Raw genomic sequence first — 17,814 nt, forward strand, 5'->3', positions numbered from 1 at the left:
AAACCCCAAAAGACGCACGGCGCATCCCTGAAGCCCTCGGCAGGGGCCGGCGCAGATCCACTGGCACCAGGGGCATTTTCAGAGACATTTTTCTGAGCCAAACCCCCCTCAGAACCACTTTCCCCTCAATGCGGTTTGAAAGAGCCTGCTTTTTCCTTGGGCGGGTAATTAGCGCACAAGATCGATCCCATCTCCCCGGCCGAGGCGACGCACGGCGAGCACTAACAAGCCGCGCAGGACGGGCGCCCTTCGCCTGGGACAATCCCCTTCTTTTTCTTTCAAGCAGAAAAGGGCAAAAAATCTCAAAACCCCCTTCTTCTGACAGGAAAAAACTCCCCCTTTCCCATGAAATCCCCCTTCCAGCCCCATCTCGTCTCTCCCCACCCCAGGGGGGGCTGGTGGGAAGGACGCGATGCCAACCCCGCGGCCCCCCGCTGCACCCACGCATGTAAACCAGGCAGTTCTCACCTGAACCCTAAGCGTTCAGTATTTCTTCTTTGTGGTTTTTTTTTTTTTTGAACCAGATTAAAATCAAAAATTAAAAAATAATCCATAAAAATGTAGTATAAAAATTCTCTTCCATATGCTACAATACAGGGTGAGCGCTTCTGCTACACAAATACTTTTATTTCCTGTTATGGTTTTTTTTTTGTTGGTTTTTTTTTTGGTTTTTTTTTTTTTTTTTTTTTTTTAACCCTTTAGTACAAAATGCTGAAACGCAGGCCTGTGCGGGGAGGGGGTTTGCTTCATCGGAACCTAGATACCAGAAGACACGAGACCGTACAGCCCACAGGACCCTACCAAAGCCAGCCCCTTCCCCCCCACCACACACAAACCCTACTTGTTAGTAAACTTTGCTTTTAAAAAACCTGTATTTTAAAGGTTATCAATTCTAATTCTTTACTTTCATTTGAATACAAAACACGTAAGTTGCTATTATCTTTCGTGGCTCCCTGAGCTGAATTTACTATGCTTTCTTTGAAATCACTCCTCATTGCTTCCGTCCGAAGACCAAGAAGGGCTTGCGCAGACGATCCCGCAGCGTGGGCTTCCCCTTTTCTTCAAACATACGAGCACAAAAAAAAAAAAAAAATTTAAAAAAAAAATCCATATATAAAAAAAAAAAAAAAAAAGGTGATTGTGTTGCTGATGTCCCGTCAGTAGCTGAGGATCCGAGCGAGTCCCCCGCGGTCCCAGCAGCGTCCCACCATCACTAACACACCGAACAACGCACGGGTACGACAGTAGGAACAACTTTCACCAGTGGACATCTTTGCTCAGCCTGGATACGCGCTGCACGGCAAAGTCACGTCCCAACGGACGCTTTTTTTTTGGGGGGGGGGAGGGGGGGTGGGTGGGGGAGGGTTAAGGAAAAAAAAAAAAAGTAAAAAAAAAATAAAATTGCCACCACCAAAACCATCAGTGGAATACAATTACAGCAGACAAAAAATACACAACTAGTGTACCGGGAGGGGTCCCCCACCCTTCCAATGCTATTTACTAGTCCGTTATTTACATTTTTCACAAGTCTTATGCAGGATGCACAAAAAAAAAAAAGTCACAATAAAAAATAAGTCCTTTATAGTGCCACCAAAGCGCAGACGGAAAGAACCAGAAAACCAAAAAAAAAAAAAAAATTCAAAATAAAACCCAAAACCCTAAAACCAAACAAAAATTCGTTTAGGGCTTCAATGTGTGCCATATTTGCAGACCTCCAAATAAATCCGTGTGTGTGGTACGCCGGGCCCTCGAGGCAGAGCCCCGCCGGAGCGTGCCAGTCCCTGGCCGAGCCCCGGGGGCTGCCCTGCTGCAGCCCCCCCGAGCCCCCGGCCGCTCGCCGCCGGCCGCCCGAGTCCTGCCACCGCCGGTGCCGGGAGCTGCCAGCCGTGCTATAAAATCCACGGTTAGTAGATGACCTCGTAGACTGTGGCTTTCTTGTCACCAGAGCCCGTGACGATGTACTTGTCATCCGCTGAAATGTCACAACTTAAGACGGACGAGGATTCCTTAGACTGGAAAAACAAGGTGCGGGGAGGGGGGGGGGGGGGCGGGTGGAAAGAGAAAAAACCATCAGTTTGGTTTCCCCCGATGAGGCTTCCGCAGCCACGTGTCACCGAGCAGCATCCACAGAGCATCCATCACGCTGGGTAGGGATCTGGCCACCCCAAAAGGATCCCCCCCCCCTCCCCAGGGCTGGCAGCCCCCCAGGATGATGCCGAGAGGGGAGGGGGGTTCCAGGTGCTGACCACCCCCCCCCCTCCATCGCCCTGCCCGAGAAAGAGCCTCCTACCTGGAAGATGCTCGCTCCGTAGGGCGTCCTCCAGGCGTTGAGCAGGTTGTCTTTTCCAGTACTCACAAACCATTTACCTGCGCCCGAGGAAACACGGCCTCAGCACCCAAAAGCTGCTGCCGCCCCCCCCCCCCCAGCCCCGGCCCCACTGAAGCCATGGGCCAGACCCCACGGCTGCCCTCGCCCCTGCCCCTGGGGGCTTCTGGCTGGTTTTGCCCTCAGAAATTGGGAGATTTTTCCAGAAACTGGAAAATCTGGAGATTTTCCCGCAGATTTTCCGGAGATGCTCTCCCCAGCCCCACTCCCGAGGGGCCGCATCCCAGCGCCGGCAAGTGGGCAGGTGGTGGTTCACCCCCCGCGATGCCAACGTGCCACCACCGCTGGGCAGAGTGGCTAAGGGCGGGTTTGTGGGGACAATCCTTATCTTCATCATCCGTGGGACGGATCCTGCTGGAAGCCGCCCTGCTCAGCCCCCCCACCACCACCGTGCCACGCTTCCAGCCACGGTCCCCACGCGTGTCCCCAAGCTGTCGCCGAAGGAGCCGCTTACCGCAGTAGGCGAACTTGAGGGAGAGGACGCAGCTCTCGTGGAGGTGCAGCTGGTACTTGTCGGGTTTCGTGTGGTGCAGCACCTCCACGTTGCTGCTCTCCATGCCCACCGCCAGCCACTCGCCCGTCGGGCAGTACCCCAGCGAGAAGATCTGCGGGAGGGACACAGGGGTGGCTCAGCACGGGGGCGGCGGGGGGGTCGCACCCGCCAGCTCTGCATCCCTGACAATTCCCTGCTGGGGACAGATGCCGATCACCGGGGCACAAGCCGCGCCGGAGGTGATCCCGTTGGCCATTTGAGTAACACAACGGCTTTGCCCGCAGCGCTGGCAGCAGGGCCAGCAATTCGGAAGAGAAACAGCCCGGCACGGGGGGGGAAGGGCACAGCCAGGTCCTCTGAAATCACCGAGTGGCCGCCGCCACCGAGACGCGGGCACAGCAAAGCCGGGAGCCGGCGGCTGGCATCTGCCTTGGCCGAGACATCCCGGCTGAAACGCAGCCTCTCGCGGGGACAGCGCTTCTGTCTTTGGACAGAAAGGACCCTCCTGGCATTCTCCAGAAGAGGAAAACTCGGCAGGGCTAAATAAGCTCTAAGCCACAGCTAGGAACTGCGGTGGCACGGCTTCTGGTCACCCAAGCTCCACGATGGCGAGTGTTCATGCAGTTAAAGTCCCGGCCGCCAGCGCCGTGGGGTCGGCAGCTGGGACGCAGCGGAGACCTCGGCCACGCAGATGCCATTCTGGACCCTGATCATACAACTCCAGTCTGACCAGCCGTACGGCATTGCTGGAGGCGGCTGGCCAGCCCTGAAGAGGCGCAGCAGGGCTCGGAGGGGCCATTCCACCGGTTCGGAGCAGTCGCACAAGACCCACAAATGCCAGGGCAGCTCCGGCCCCACGGAGATGGCTGCACGTGCCAGGAGGACACAAGGTCCCAGCTTTGTCCTTCTGGGACAAGGGCTCTGGGAGGGTCTGCAGGAGCCCGAGCCCTGCTGCCATCCCACCTGCGGGGCACCCAGAGCCAGCCGGTAACAGCCACGGGCACCCCAAGGCAGGCGCTGCTTCCTTAACGGCAGCCTGGTCTTGCAGAGGATGAAAAAAAAAAACAAGGAAAGAGATGCCGAAACAAGAGCCAGGGGAACCCCCCCGGCAGTTCTTACTGCCTTGAACACTCCTCGGTCACACCTAAAGCACTGGGGACAGCCACGCACACGGCTAACAGGCCTGTGCGGGTCGTTTTCCCTCCCACGGCCAGGCACCACCTGGGGGGCATGAACTCCTACAGGGGGTGTCCAGGAGGAGCCGGACGAGGCGGCCGCCCAGGGCCCCCCCTGCTTACCTGGGAGGTGAAGTCGTGCTGCTGGAGCTGCCTGCCTTCCCGCAGGTCCCAGGAGCGCACGGTGTTGTCCAGACCCCCCGTCCACAACTTCGTACCATCGTGCGAGATATCTATGCAGCTGGCACCATCCGTGTGGCCTTGGAATTGCCTTTGAACGACAGAAAATAACGTAAACCTTCAAGGGGAGCGCTGGGAAAAAGGTCGCTTCAAGGGAGCTGGTGCTCAGGCCACATTTAGGAGGCTTCCCTGCACCAAGTGCACCGGGAAATCCAGGGAGCATCCTCTGCCGAGGCGCACCGAGCCTGCTGTGCTCGCTCAGAGATCATGAGATGGTGTTCTTCTCATCACCCCCAAAGGTCCTCACGCCAAAATATGGCCGAAAGACCCCAATTACGGGCTCTCGTCCCTGCTGGGTGCCGAGGCGGGCTCACCTGACGAGGGTCTGGTTGTGCAGGTCCCAGACGGCGATGTTGCCGTCGCTGCAGCAGGAGAAGCAGACTTTGGCGTCGGGGCTGATGGCCAGGGCGTAGCAGGCGGGGGCGGAGGAGGTCAGCTCGGCCTTGATGCGGGGCGTGGGGGAGGCCAGGTCCCAGATGGTGAGCGTGCTGGCCTCCCCTCCCACAATCAGCGTGCGGCCGTCGGGGAGCAGTTTGCAGGAGCGGATGTAGTTATCTCTGTTCTGGAGGGGGCAGAGACGTTAGCGGAGGGGACGGAGAATGAGTCACCACATTAGAGGGAGGGGAAAGCGGCAGGGGGGACACGCGCTTGGGGACCAGGAGCAACCCGCGGTGGCGTGAGGGATGCTCCGGCTCCCGTGCGAGGCAGCCCCCAGCCCCTTACCAGGCAATCCAGCTGGGAGATGGGGCTCTTGCTGCCCGGCTGGCTGATATCCCAGATCTTCACGCAGCCCTTGCCCCCGGTGTAGACGTGCCTGGTGGGGTTGCTGATGGTGACGGCGCACACCACCTCCCCGTGGCTCAGGGTGTTGATCTGCCGAGCGTGCCGCGGGATGCCGGGACCCGCCAGGGCGTCGTGGGGAAAGGGGACGGGCTGCATCTGCCCGTCGGCACTGACGTGGAAGGAGTAGGCTCTGCCGGGGAAGGGCAAACGGGGTGGGAATCAGCCCGGGAGAAAGAGGTTTGCTGCAAACCCAGCGTAAGGGGGTGGGTGGCATTGCAACCCGGCTGCCAGGTCGTGCCTCGTTGGGGGCCGGGGGCCACCGCTGCTCTCGGGGGCTCGGCCGGACCCAGCCCTGGGTGCAGCCCCCATCTCCCTCCCGCGCACACGCATCCCCCCCCAGAGCGCAAAAAGACCAAGAAGGGCTTACGGCTTCCCTCCGGGGATGGACGCCAGGCTGGAGGGCAGGCCGGGGGCTCTCATGGGTGGGTGCGGGTCGAAACCAACCTGCGGAGAGACACACAGACGCGGGTGAGGCCGGGCAGGAGCCGGGCACACCAGCAAACAGCTCCCCATCCGCGAGCCCGGGCAGGTGTGGGGACACTCGGCAGCTCCCTCTTTTCCCTTGCTGCTCAACAGCCAATCGCTCCTTTTTCCCTGGCAGAAAGGGGAAGGACTGGGGGATTAGCCAAAGGTTTCTGGTCTGCAAGGACCAGCGCGGGACGTGCTCACCCTCCCCAATGCTGCTCCCAAGCCCCCAGGGACAGGAGGAGCCGAGCCATGCCCAGCACCCCGGCTGCAGGAACCCCCATCTCCGCATTAACGGCAGCGTTTTGCTTCTTGTTTTTGCCTGTATTTTGCCTTAAAGCGTACGATTGAGTGTTTAGCAGGAGTAAAGGAAAGGGGGCTGCACAGTGGGTACTTCCCACACACAGCGGGGAAGGACAAACCCCAGTGTCGTGGCACATGCGCCTCACCCCAAGGGGAGGCATCTCTACACCCAGCACCTTTCGACGGCGGCCGAGTCGAAACGCAGCCGGTGAGGAGCCCCAGTTTTACAGCCGACACAGGGAAGCCTCCCCCTGCACCCCTCCGGACCCTCCCCACTCCCACCACCCCACCGGGAGCCAGAAAAGGAGCTAAAAGTGCTACGTACAGCTCCAAAGCTCACCATTGGCGACCGGCCATAGGCGGCGGCGGCGGCGGCAGCGGCGCTCATCTGCGGGGGGATGTTGTGGAGCCCCGCGTAGGCGCCGGGGCTGGTGAGCGAGCCGTTCATCTCGTGGTGCCCCATCATGGCGAAGGGAGCCGCGTAGGAGCCCGCGATGGAGATGGGCGTCCGCAGGGCCGAGGCTGCGGGAGGGATGGGGACGCGGTCAGGGGATGGAGCCCACCCGCATCCAGCCCCGCTCACCCCAGAGGAGAAGGTGCAAGGGCTGGACCTCCCTCCTCACCCCATCTCTGGCACGGGGAGCACCTGAGCTGCTGGCACCCTTGCCCTGAGCTGGATTGGGTCCCTGATAAACCTGAACCCCCCGCCGCCAAAGCTGCTGTGCCCCTGGAGGGCACGGGCTGAAGCCATGCTGGAGACAGCAGCAGAGAGGTGGCACTGGGGGACCCGGTACCCACCCAGGGGGTCCATGCCCGTTGGCTTGCCGGGCATCGGCCGCAGCCCCGGGGTGCTGCTCGTCCCCGGGGTCGGAGCGTCATTCCTGGGCGTTGGAGTGTTCGACTTGAGCCCGGGCGTCGACGATTTGTCATTCTGGATGGAGAAGGGATGAAAAACAGAAAAGGATGAGGTTCAGCCACTGGCATCTGCAGCCCCTGCTCGGCAAGCCCCCAGACTGGGCCAGCATTCCCGGCCCGGGGGGCCTGACCCCCCCCCGGCAGAGCGAAGGACGTACGTGGCCCAGGTCTTTAGTCTTGGAGGAGGGAGTGCTGCTGGAGGAGGCGACCGAGGCCGGGCTGTTCGGCGCATCCCCCTTCTTCAGCCCACGGGCTTTGTCTATGCCATTCTCCGGGGGGGAGTGGGCTGGGCTGACCCGGGGGGTGGCGGGGTCCTGCGAGACAGGAGAAAGCATTGGCACCCCCAGCAGCGGGGAGGGCTCCCTCCGGCTCCTCTTTCAGGCAAGAACCGGGCTGGTGTCGGGGGACCCCTAAGACATCGCCCCCCCGACCCCCCCAAAGCCCCACTGTGCCGCGGGGAGAGGAGCGGACCTGCCAAAACACCCCCACGGCTCACCTCGTTGGAGACGTCGACCACCAGGTCGTCGCTCTTGTCACCATCGCTGTCCTGAAACACAAAGCGAGTTACATCCCGCAGAGAGCCACCAAACCCTGGGGCGACGGGCAGCCCCCCAGCAAGCCGAACCCCCCCTCCAGCAGCACAGCGGCAGGACGCGGGTCACCTTTGGAAAGTATTACCCAAATCCCGGTTTCTCCCACCCAAAGTCCTGCCCGAACGCCCTGTGCCTCGTGCCACCGCATGCCCCTGCAGCTCTCAGCCCCCCGGCCGCAGCGTCACCGTCCCTGTCACTCACATATCGGCTCATGCTGTCCTTCTCCTCTGCTTTCCGCTTCTTGGAGTCGATGCTGTAGTCCGTGGAACTCCGGTGCTTTTCGCTGGCTCTCAGGCTTTCCGAGGGCGAAACAGAATTATTCTGCAGCAACAGAAGAAACTTTTGAAGGTGGAAACAGAAGGAAAACAGGCAGGACTCGACGAGCAGCAGCTTACAAGGTGCCTCTGACCCCTTCGGGGAGCACCAGCCCCATCATCCTCTGACTCCCTCAGGGAGCACCAGCCCTGTCACCACCATCCTCTGGCCCTCACAGGGATCATCATCCCCATCACCATTGTCCTCTGGCCCCCACAGGGAGCACCAGCCCCATCACCATCACCCTCTGCCCCCCATGTGGAGCACCAGCCCTGTCACCATCATCTTCTGTTCCCCATAGGGATCATCATCCCCATCACCATCATCCTCTGTGCCCCCCAGGAAGCACCAGCTCCATAATTATCATCCTCTGCCCCCCATATGGAGCATCATCCCCATCACCATTATCCTCTGTGCCCCCCAGGGAGCACCAGCCCTGTCACCATCATCCTCTGCCCGCCTCGGGGAACACCAGCCCCGTCACCATCATCCTCTGGCCTCAGCTTCTCCCCAGCCCAGGGCAGGGGAAGGGACTGGCACAAGGGCTGGCACCCATGAGAGCCCACGGGTGCTTCCTCCGGCATCAGGAGAGCCAGGGCTTCACCCCCGCCATGTTCATTAGGGGAGCAAAGGCACCGCTTCATCCCAGCCCCGGCCAAGCTGCACCGGCAGCTGAGCTCTGCTCAGACAAAGGGCATCCAAAAAAACACTTGGAAAAACCCACGTCGCCGGGAGCAGCAGAGCCCAGCGCCCCACGGCGCAGCTCCGCTCGGGGGGTGGGGGTTTCTGCGCTCCCTTCAAGCGGCAAAGCCCAGGAGACGTTGGCATTCCCAGGAAAGCCGCCAGCATTCCCTGGAAAACCCCTCAACAAGCCGGGATCGGGCTGGGAGCAAAAATGGCAGCGCAAAACCCCCTCCAGAGCGGTGGCGAGAGCCTGGCCCCGCACGGCCCTGCGGCACAGCCCCGGCCCCGCGCAGATGCCCTTCAATTAGTTTCTCGGAGCAGCAGGAGAAATTACCATCATTTCATGTCTCGGAGCAGAGCCTGCCACCCCTGCTAAGCAGAAATGTTCCTAAGCTCCTCTGCCTGCCTTTCTTTCCCCGCTGAAAGGGAGAACTAAAGCAGTTCATGTTTCTCCTCGGTACCCAATAAGCGGCTTTGGATAACACCGGGGTCTTTCTTCTCAGGCAGTCATGCTGAAAAACCTCGCAGCTACCAGAGAATCATGTCAAGCATTTAGAGGCATCGATCCATTCAGCCCGCCGCTGGCCCGCCGCCAAGAAACTAAATATTTTTTATTGCGCAGGCAAGGCTAGGAAAATATGAATGACTAACTCTGATTATCGTGCGCATTAAACCTCCGTGGGGAATACCCCGTATTTTATTTTATAGATCGGGAACCTTCCCATCTCTGACGGCCCCCTCCCTGCCAAAGGAGCGGGTTAATGATGCCCAATTCCCCTCTCCCCCCTTAAATAGCATTTTTCTTCCCATCCGCCCCCAGCTCTCAAAAGGCCCATTTGTGGGCTCGGGGATGGCAGGAAATCGCTGCAAAGCCGCGGCTCAGCCGGGCTTTGTCCTGCCAGCTTTTCCCCGAGACGGCGGCATTGTGCGCCCCAGGGGCGGGGGGCACGGGCTGAGCACCCCCCCCCGCCACGGGGAGGGCAGCCCCCCACACGGCTCCTACCAGCCTCTGCCCACCGAAAAAAATGCATTCGCCGCCCTCTCCATCCACGCCGAGGGGCTGCGCCCAGGCAAAACGAGCAGCAAACCGCTGCCATTGCCATCGAGATGTCAGGGACGCAAATAAAAAGCGGCCGCGCTGGAGGTGACGGTTGCCCTCCACCACGGTTATTTAGCTGGTTAGTTAACTGCTTGACCTTCCAAGTCCTACTTAACACGGCGTAATAGCCAAAACCCATCCCGACAGATTAGATGACCCAAGATAATAGAAGAGTGATCAGGAATAAAATAGCTTTCCTAATCGCCAAAGGATTTTTAGCCGCGCAGACTTGACTGCGCTCATTCACAGGGCTTAGTCAATTGAAACTGAATCGCGAAGCTCCGCGGCAATCAAAAAAAGATTTAAACCAAATCTCATAACCGGCCCGGAGGAAGGAGGCGGCTCCGCTCACCCCTGGCACAGCCCAGCAGCTCTTCCAGCCAGGGTGGGGGTGGCTTTGGGGTTTTTTTTAATGCTTGCCTTTTTTTTTTTTTTTAATTTTATTAAATAGGACCTGGGCAAAAGGCATCCCAACAGCGAAAACAAAAACCACACAGCCACCAGAAACTGAGAAAAAAAAAAAAAAAAAGGAGGTAACGGGACTTACTGCACTTGAGTCGCGCTCTTTTAGAAGAAGCCGGTGTCAGAGGTGAGGTCACAGCCAAAATAAAGAGAAGACAGATAAATAAAGCAAGTTAGAATAAGTGTTAAAACAGGAAAATGAACCTAGAAGCTCCTCCTTGCACGGTCTCCTGCCTTAACTCAAAACCTATCTGGGCTCTCTTTGGCTTCGCTTTAAAATTCCCGTCCCCCACCCATCCAGCTCCCGCTGCCTCCTGCCTCTTTCTTTTTGTCGACGTGATTTATTTGGCAAAACACACAGAGGAAAGGGGAAATGTCCTGAAACACAAAGGGAATGGCAGCAGCCCAAGGCGCTCGTACCCAAAGTCACAAACCCGGGAGAAGGGCCCGGCCGCCCATCTCCGCAGCCACATCAGCGGGATGCGGTTTCGGCATTAATCTGCAGACAAACAGCCCCGTTTTCCCCTGGGATCTCCTGGTAATTTGAATCCACGCAGAAAAATGAGTGTAACTGAATAATAGCTACCAATAGTTTTTCTTCACGGGGAGGAAAAACACCCCAAAAGCAGCAGCAGCCGGGCCCCGCAGCCCCGGTGAGGCTGCTGGATAACCGCCCCGCAAAGGGCACGTTACGGGGAAGATCCCAGATCTTCCCGTGTTAATGGGCTGCAGGATTTGCAAGGAAGATCTTCAACGCTGGTGGTTTGCAACCAAACCCAGGCATCATTTTTTCCCTTCTAAAAAACTGACTTATTGCTATTAATAACAGAAAACAGCAAGTTTATCAGCGAATATTGAGGGTTTCCAGACCGTTTAAAGTCTCTGAGAGTGATGGAGAGGAGGAGGAGGAGGAGGAGGAAGGCTGCTGCACCGTTAAGGCACGGCTGACTGGGGATGCAGGATCTGCAGCAAGGCTCCACGGCAGCCTGCGAGGACTCAAACCTGCGCGCGAGCAAATCACCCCGGCAGAGGTCAACCAGCCGGAGCCATTTCTTGAGACAATTTGCATTCCCTGCCCTAAAGGAGCAAAGCAAGGAGCGGTCCGGAGGCAGCTTCCTCCTCCCCCGCCGCCTCCCGGAGACCCCACCATCCCCGAGCATCCTCACCTCAGCCAGCGAGAGCGCAGGGAAAGCTTTAGGATCGCCTCGAAGCTGCTGCTGGGAATAGCCCGCAACAGCGGCAGCACCTCCCGTGGCTGCCCGGGCTGATTTAAGGAGCTCGAGCATCATTTAGGGAAAGCTGCACCCCTAAAAGAGCACAAGCCCATCCCCTGCAGCCCGTTCCCCCGCAGGACGAGGCGGTGGGAGCAGAGCCATGCCCGGCCCAGGCCGTTTCTAGCACCAGGGGATGCAGCGACGAGCAGCCCCCGGGGACCACGTCCTCCCGCCCCCTCACTCTCACCTCTGTGGTCCAGGTCGTGGTGGTTTTTCTCGTCCTTGACGGCGAGGTGTGCCTGGCTCCCCAGGGCGCCGAGAGCCAGCAGCCCCGAGCTGCTGCCGGTGACCGGCGGGATGCCCGGCGGCTGGAGACCCGAGGGATGCGGCGGCAGCTGGACCGGGGGCCCGTGGGCGGCGTGGGAGAGGTGCTGGGCCTGGAGCTGCTGCTGCTGCAATGAAACCACCAGTGAGGCGGGGAGGGGGCAGCGGGACCGGGGGCAGGGGGGCGTCGAGGCATCGAGCAGTGCCAGGAAAGGGGATGCCCGGCATCACGGAGACGCCCCGGGGAGCTGGCCCGCTCGGCTGCCTGCAAGGAGAAGCCCCGTTAGCAGGGGGGATGGAGGGTGCCCGTGCGCGGCCCCGGGGACAACCCCCGCCGCAGCCACCCACGACACGGCTGGGCGGCACGAGCACCCGCACGGCACCCGCAGCCCCGGCCAGGCTGCAGGAGTCACCCTCAATTCAAGGTAATTCACTTCAAAGCCGCAGACTTGGCTGGTTTTGCTTTTCAGTAGATAATAAGCAAAAAAAAAAAAAAAAAGAAAAGAAAAAGAAAAAATAAAGAAATAGTACCCAGGACACAGCAAGCGGCTCTGGCTGGAGTGCCAGTGCTAAACCAGATCAGAGAAAGAAAACTCAAGCAGCCACGATCCTCCCAGGCCACCTGAGACAGGAAAAGTTCCGCTTATTTGTTCAGGACCAACTTTAAGGCGCCTGATGGTGGGAAGAAATCTGCCCACAGGGTGCCTGTGCCCCATCCTGCTCCCGTCCCCCTCCCAGGGCGGCTGGATGTCCCCTGCACTGGATGGGGACGGCCGAGCCGCGGGGGCAGCCTCTCCCCCGGCTGCAGGGCCGGGCATCGGAGGAAGGAAAAAACCAAAACCAAACGCATCCCTTGCGTTTCTATTTCAGATACAAACTTGAAAACAAGCTGAAATCCGAGTCGCTGGCTATCGGTCAACAGTCTGCCCTCGGTGGTGTCACTTCCAAGAACCCCAGGCTTCCACGAGCCCCACTCCTGCAGCTTCTCCACCCCAAGGCCACCAGCCGTCCAGCCGGGCGGCTCTCGGAGCTGGCACCGTGTTTCTGACCCTCCTTGCCTGCACCCACGGCCACCCCGAGCAGCACCCAATTAGCCACCGGTGAAAGGTGCATTTGGGCAACTGACTTCCAGCGTGAATCACGGGCTGGGGGGGGACACCCGAGCTGCAGCAGAGCCCCCCCACGCCTCCCCTGGGTCCCCGGGACCAGCTCGGGTCAGGTTTTCTCCTTCCCTGGTGCCACCAGAGCGGGCAGCTCTGTCGCAGGGAGGATCCCACAGCACGGCGAGCGAACGCACCCCCAGCCCGCTCCCCTGCGCGGAGGGAGAGCAGGAGAGGACCCTTCCTGCAAGGGGCAGCAGGGCTCAGCCCCAGCCCCACAACAGCCGGGGAGCGAGAGGGGGCTGCCAGCACGGCTCAGCTCAAAGCTCGTCAGGAATACCCCAAAAATACCTCCCGGGTACAGGGACCCTACATTTCCAACATTTCCATCAAGGAAATTTCCAGCACATCTTCCCCAGCGCTGCAAGGGGACGCACCCCGGTGCCCCCCAACAGTGGCCAGGGGGGGTGACCCCAGCACAGCCTGAGGGGGCAGCACCAGTCACTGCGACACAACCCACAAAACGCACCGGGAAAGTGCCGAGAGCGGGTTTGACCCGAGGGGTGCACTCCCAGCTCGGCCCCGCCGCGCACGGAAGGTGCACTGAAGTCTTCCTCCTGCCCTGGAGCAAGGCTGGTGCCCCCCAGGCTGCAGCCCCCGCCACGTCCTGGCAGCCCCCCGTGTGCCCCCAGTGCAGCAAGCGGTTCTGCTGCACACACAGACCCCCGGCAAGGCCGAGGGCACCCTGCGAACGCCCCCCCCAGCCCGGCTGCAGGAGCCGGGGTGCAGCTTCTCGGAAAAACCCCCGCCCCGAGGCCACGTCTCCAGGGGAAGCAGAGCTTCCACCCACCTCCCGGCCAACGGACCTATTTTAGGGGGTAGCAGAAGGAGGGGGTGACTTGCTGTCACACGCCGACGAGCGCCACGGGACCGAGCAGCCTGTTGCAGGGAAAAGCGGGCGGGGGGGTGGGTGACCCACACCTGCCAGGCGCCGGTTTCTAAGCCTGGTGTGAGGGCAGAGGGAAATCCCCGCGCAGCAACGCGGGCCGGGGGTCACATCCCAAAGGCGGCGGCGGCAGTTCCAGGCAGGGGAGACGCATTATCTTAAAACGCAGCTTCTTCTGGGCAGCGCAGAGGTCCCAGCTGGGGCAGAAGCCAAATCGAGAAGGCAATTAGGCCTCCGCAGCGCTGTTATAGGAAAAGCATAAATCACCGTGTCCTCAAAAGCCGGAGCTTTTGGCTTCTGCTGGGCTGCTCCATCCCCAGGGCAGAGGAGGAGAGGCATCCTCAGGACCCCCACCTGAGGGGGGGTCCTCAAAGGAGGACCTTCGTGCAAGGAGAGCTCGCTGGCGGGGCGAGGGGAGCACCACGGCCCACGGGGGGGGTTCCCCAGCCCCAGGGGCTCTGCCGGATGGTGCCAGCGCCGTGCCGGTGTGTCCCTTGACAGCACGGAGCGCAGTCCCTGCTGCCTCATCACGCACACACACACACGCCGAGATCAATCCCTCCGACACCAAAGCGAGAGGAACAGAGCCTCGGCTCTTGCTGAAATCAATGAGGCTCTTCACAGCCCCAGTCTCACATGATTTCCGCCCATTTAAGGGAGAGGCAGGGCTGGCTGCTGTATCAGAGCACCACCCTGGAGAACGGCCCCTGATGGTTTTTTCCCGCAGGGCACGATCCCCTCCTGCAAGATTTCCAGTGGTGCCCATCCCACAGGGCTGGGATGCGCAGAGATCCGATGCTTTATCCTCAGCAATCTCCAACTTCCACGGTGGGCATCCCATAACGCTCCTCCCGGGAACTCCCCACCCTGGGGTGACGACCCCCCGCAGCAGCAGGAGCCCCAGGGAAGGGGGGACAGGGTCTCGTGGGCACTCTAGGTCCAGGCGGCATCACTCCAGCCCGGCGACAGGGCTCACAGCCTTGGCACGGCCCCAGGAGACAACGGAGCTCCCACCACAAGCAACTGCAGCAGCACCCAGCTGGGGCAGAGCGGGGAAGGCAGGAAGAATCGCCACCCCAAGCCTGGCCCTCCACCGAAGCAGAAAACCACTGGTTTCTTCCCTTTTTTTTAAGCTGCCAGCAAATACATCCATCCAAGGGCTCGCTGAGCTGAGGAGGACCGGCCCCATGGGCTCGGAGCCCCCCTGCAGCAGCCCCGCTCCAGCGCAGGGGGGTGAAAACAAACGTCAAGACAACATCCCACTTTAACGATGGTTTTTCTCCCCTCTGGCAGGCAGGAACCGGTGAGCAGAATCCATTTGGAAAGCCTTCCTTGCCGGGAAGCTCTGGCTCGAAGCCTCGTCCCTCCATCCGTCATCGGGGCCGAGCCGCCCGCAGCTCCGCCGGGCAGCGGAGATCACATCTCGGGGCTGCAGACCCCCATCCCGGCTCCGCTGGAAGGAGCCGTGCCCCGGCTACGTCGCCCCCGTGGCAAGGAGACGATGATGAGCCGAGGAGCCCAGTGCACGTCCCCGCCGGTACCGAGGGTGCCCGCATGGATGCTGGAGAATCCCCAGGCTCCGCTCGCAGCTCCCCGCAGATGCCTCTTGCCATCCTTCCTGGCTCCATCGCTCGGCTGTCCGTGCCCGTTAGCCCAGGGAGGGGTCGATGCACGTCCCTCCTGCGCAGCGCTCCGGAATCACGGCCTGGAGACTCCACGGAGGGGGATAAAACCCGCCTGGAACTCCACGGCACAGAGGGATGCAGCGGAGCTCAGCAATGCTGCACGCTTGGCGTCTTCTCTGCTGGAAAACCCACCTTCCCTCCCCTGCCCCTTGTTCCCCTCCCTGAAAAAGGTTGGTTTTTTAAAAAAAAAAAAAAAAAAGAAAAAAAAAACAAAACAAACCAAAACCACACACATCACGTGGAGGCTTGTGGCAAACAACCTTGGGGAGGGCAGGCTGCAGAGCTCTCCAGCCACCTTCGCCACCCGAAAAACACCCCTGCAGCCGGCTGCCCCACACCTCAGCTGGCGGCAGGGACAAGACGGGGTGCTCCCCTCCGAGCGGGATGGGGGTCCTGCCCCACAAAGCCGTGCACACAGCGCGGTCGGTGCGTGCCAGGGTTTGGGGCAGCTTTCCAGGGCCAGGGACCTCCCCCGCACCTCCCCAGCTCGGGGGCCCGAGCTCAGACCCGCTCAGGAGGCTGCACTGGGGCAGGACCCCGAACCGGGCCGGTTTCCCTGGAAAGCCCAGGACACGATTCCCCACAGCAAGAGGGTGCAGGCAAAGGCGCCGCAAAGCCATCCGCGGGTGACAGCGGGGACATCAGCATCGCCCAGCCCCCAGGCCCGGGCCAGGCGAGAGGAGCTGCTCGGGGATGCGAAGACGCGGAGATGTTTTCCTTCCGCAGTCCCTCGGCATGTGCCAGACAAATATGGTTAAGATATGAAGGAGGTTACAATTTACGAGAAAGGCTGGCAAGGAATATCTCGTATGTAGAGTGTTTTTAATTGGATTATGTACATCATGCTTCATGCCTTTGTTAACCGATTTAATGGTTCACCACTTAAGTTCACCACTTGCGTTAAATTTAGTAAAGTAGTCTAATCATTTCCAGAGCTATAACCAAATCAAGGGCTCAATTTCACAGAAGCCTGAAGCAGAGGAACTGTGAGACAATGGCCTAGATGCATAAAATTAACAGTTCTTGACCTCAAAAGGGGCAAAAAAGAAGGTTTTAATGATTTGGTGTGGTTTTTTTAGCGTGTCGATTTCGTTTGCGGCACCTGCACCAAGACGCTGGTGGAGTTTATAAATAGAGTCGCCTTCTCTCACTCCAAGGCATGGCAGGGGACAGCAGAGCCACCTGCCCCCCCGCTACTTGGTGGCCCGTCCCCGCGGGACACAGGGGGTGCGGGTCCCCGCACGCCCCAGCGCGCTGCCCTCTTCCCCGCGAGAACAAACGAACTCAAGCCATCTGCCCCACATGAGCAACCCTACAACAACAAACCCCTCCGCGCGCAGGAAGGGGAGAAATTCTGTTTGCTGGGGAAAAAAAAAACAAAACAAAACAAAAACCAAACCAACCCAACAAACCCAAACCCCTCTCGGTTTCACACCTCGGGGGGCACCGGGGCCGGTGCAGCAGCCACCGAGCAGCAGGAACCCGCAACCCAAAGCGGCTCCGCGTCTGCCCGAAGCACACCTCGGGGACGGGCTCTGCCCTCCTCTGCTGCCGTCAGCGCGCAGGGCATCGCTCCCCGCCCCGCGCCCTCCCGGGAGGAAGGATGGAGGATGATGATGCTCTCCCCGCTGCCGTCCCAGCCCAGCGCTCCCCCCCCAGCTGCCCATAACTCCTGCCTCCTTAAAGTTCGTCAGGCAAAGCGATTAAATGCCTGGCTGCTTAATGACAGGACAGACACTCTCTCTGATCCGAGGAAGCAATTACCTTGAAAATGGGGGTCACAGGCCCCGCTCATTTACCTTAATTGAATTCCAATATCTGCCTCTAGCTGCCTGGGCTCCTGGCTGCGACTTACAGCAGCTCATCAAAGCCAAGCGCCTCCCTCGCCTGCCGCCTCTGCCAGGGATGCTCCCGTCACCTCCCGGCCTGCCGGGAAGGTGCGAGGGGCGGCAGGAGGCCAGGCAGCAGCTCCCCCAGCACGGACCCAGGGAGACACGCTCCCGCGTCCCAGTCGCTTCCCAAGTGTCCCCATCACACCCGACCCACCAGGAGGGATCCGGCTGCGGCCGAGACTTTCCTCGGCCCCAAGGGCTGCAGGAGCCCAGGGCGCATTTCTACGCTTAGCGCTACCCAGGAAACCAGAGGAATGTACGGAAAAGCAAGTTAAACGCAGAGAATCCCAAAGATCCTTGTAGCTTAAGAAAGAAGTGCAAATAGTTACTCCAAAAGAAAAAAAAAAAAAACAACAAAAAAAAACAACAAACCCAAACAACTGAAAATCAGTGGGTTTTTTGGAAAACAGACACCCAAACCCAGAGGAGCTCTGGAACCACCTCCCCAGGACGCTGCATGGGGACGCCGATGTCCCAGGGTTAAGGGAGCTCCAACAGGGAGCAGGTTTGCTGCAGGGCTGAGACTGTTACATCAATTAAAGAGACAATAAAAATCGTTAGTTTTATAAACCGCCTGAGATCTGCCAGAGAGAGCCCGGTAAGACGGGAGCGGGTAAGTCAATGCATGGAACAACAACTCTGTCAAGTTTACAGCACATTTCACATCAACAGCACACGCA

General features: G+C 59.8%; 1 protein-coding gene across 9 annotated transcripts in view; it reads right to left on the bottom strand.

The window, feature by feature from the left end:
- Positions 1-393: 393 nt before the first annotated feature.
- The window catches only part of TLE3 (TLE family member 3, transcriptional corepressor), a 29,252-nt gene continuing 11,831 nt past the window's right edge, over positions 394-17,814 (bottom strand). For 2 of the 9 annotated variants that reach the window (XM_063345738.1, XM_063345734.1), the window contains exons 8-21: positions 11,435-11,636; positions 10,059-10,075; positions 7,615-7,734; positions 7,317-7,367; positions 6,979-7,134; positions 6,704-6,836; positions 6,231-6,427; positions 5,505-5,581; positions 5,018-5,267; positions 4,609-4,856; positions 4,178-4,325; positions 2,841-2,991; positions 2,291-2,367; positions 395-2,012 (exon numbers count right to left, since the gene is read on the bottom strand). In XM_063345738.1, coding sequence (XP_063201808.1) covers positions 1,905-2,012; positions 2,291-2,367; positions 2,841-2,991; positions 4,178-4,325; positions 4,609-4,856; positions 5,018-5,267; positions 5,505-5,581; positions 6,231-6,427; positions 6,704-6,836; positions 6,979-7,134; positions 7,317-7,367; positions 7,615-7,734; positions 10,059-10,075; positions 11,435-11,636 — 1,935 coding nt within the window. In that variant the 3' untranslated portion in view covers positions 395-1,904. Of the gene's footprint in view, positions 2,013-2,290; positions 2,368-2,840; positions 2,992-4,177; positions 4,326-4,608; positions 4,857-5,017; positions 5,268-5,504; positions 5,582-6,230; positions 6,428-6,703; positions 6,837-6,978; positions 7,135-7,316; positions 7,368-7,614; positions 7,735-10,058; positions 10,076-11,434; positions 11,640-17,814 lie in introns of all 9 variants that reach the window. The other 7 variants (XM_063345739.1, XM_063345735.1, XM_063345732.1 and 4 more) reach the window with 4 other exon arrangements.

The sequence above is a fragment of the Chroicocephalus ridibundus genome, chromosome 9, assembly GCF_963924245.1.
Source record: "Chroicocephalus ridibundus chromosome 9, bChrRid1.1, whole genome shotgun sequence".
NCBI lineage: Eukaryota > Metazoa > Chordata > Aves > Charadriiformes > Laridae > Chroicocephalus > Chroicocephalus ridibundus.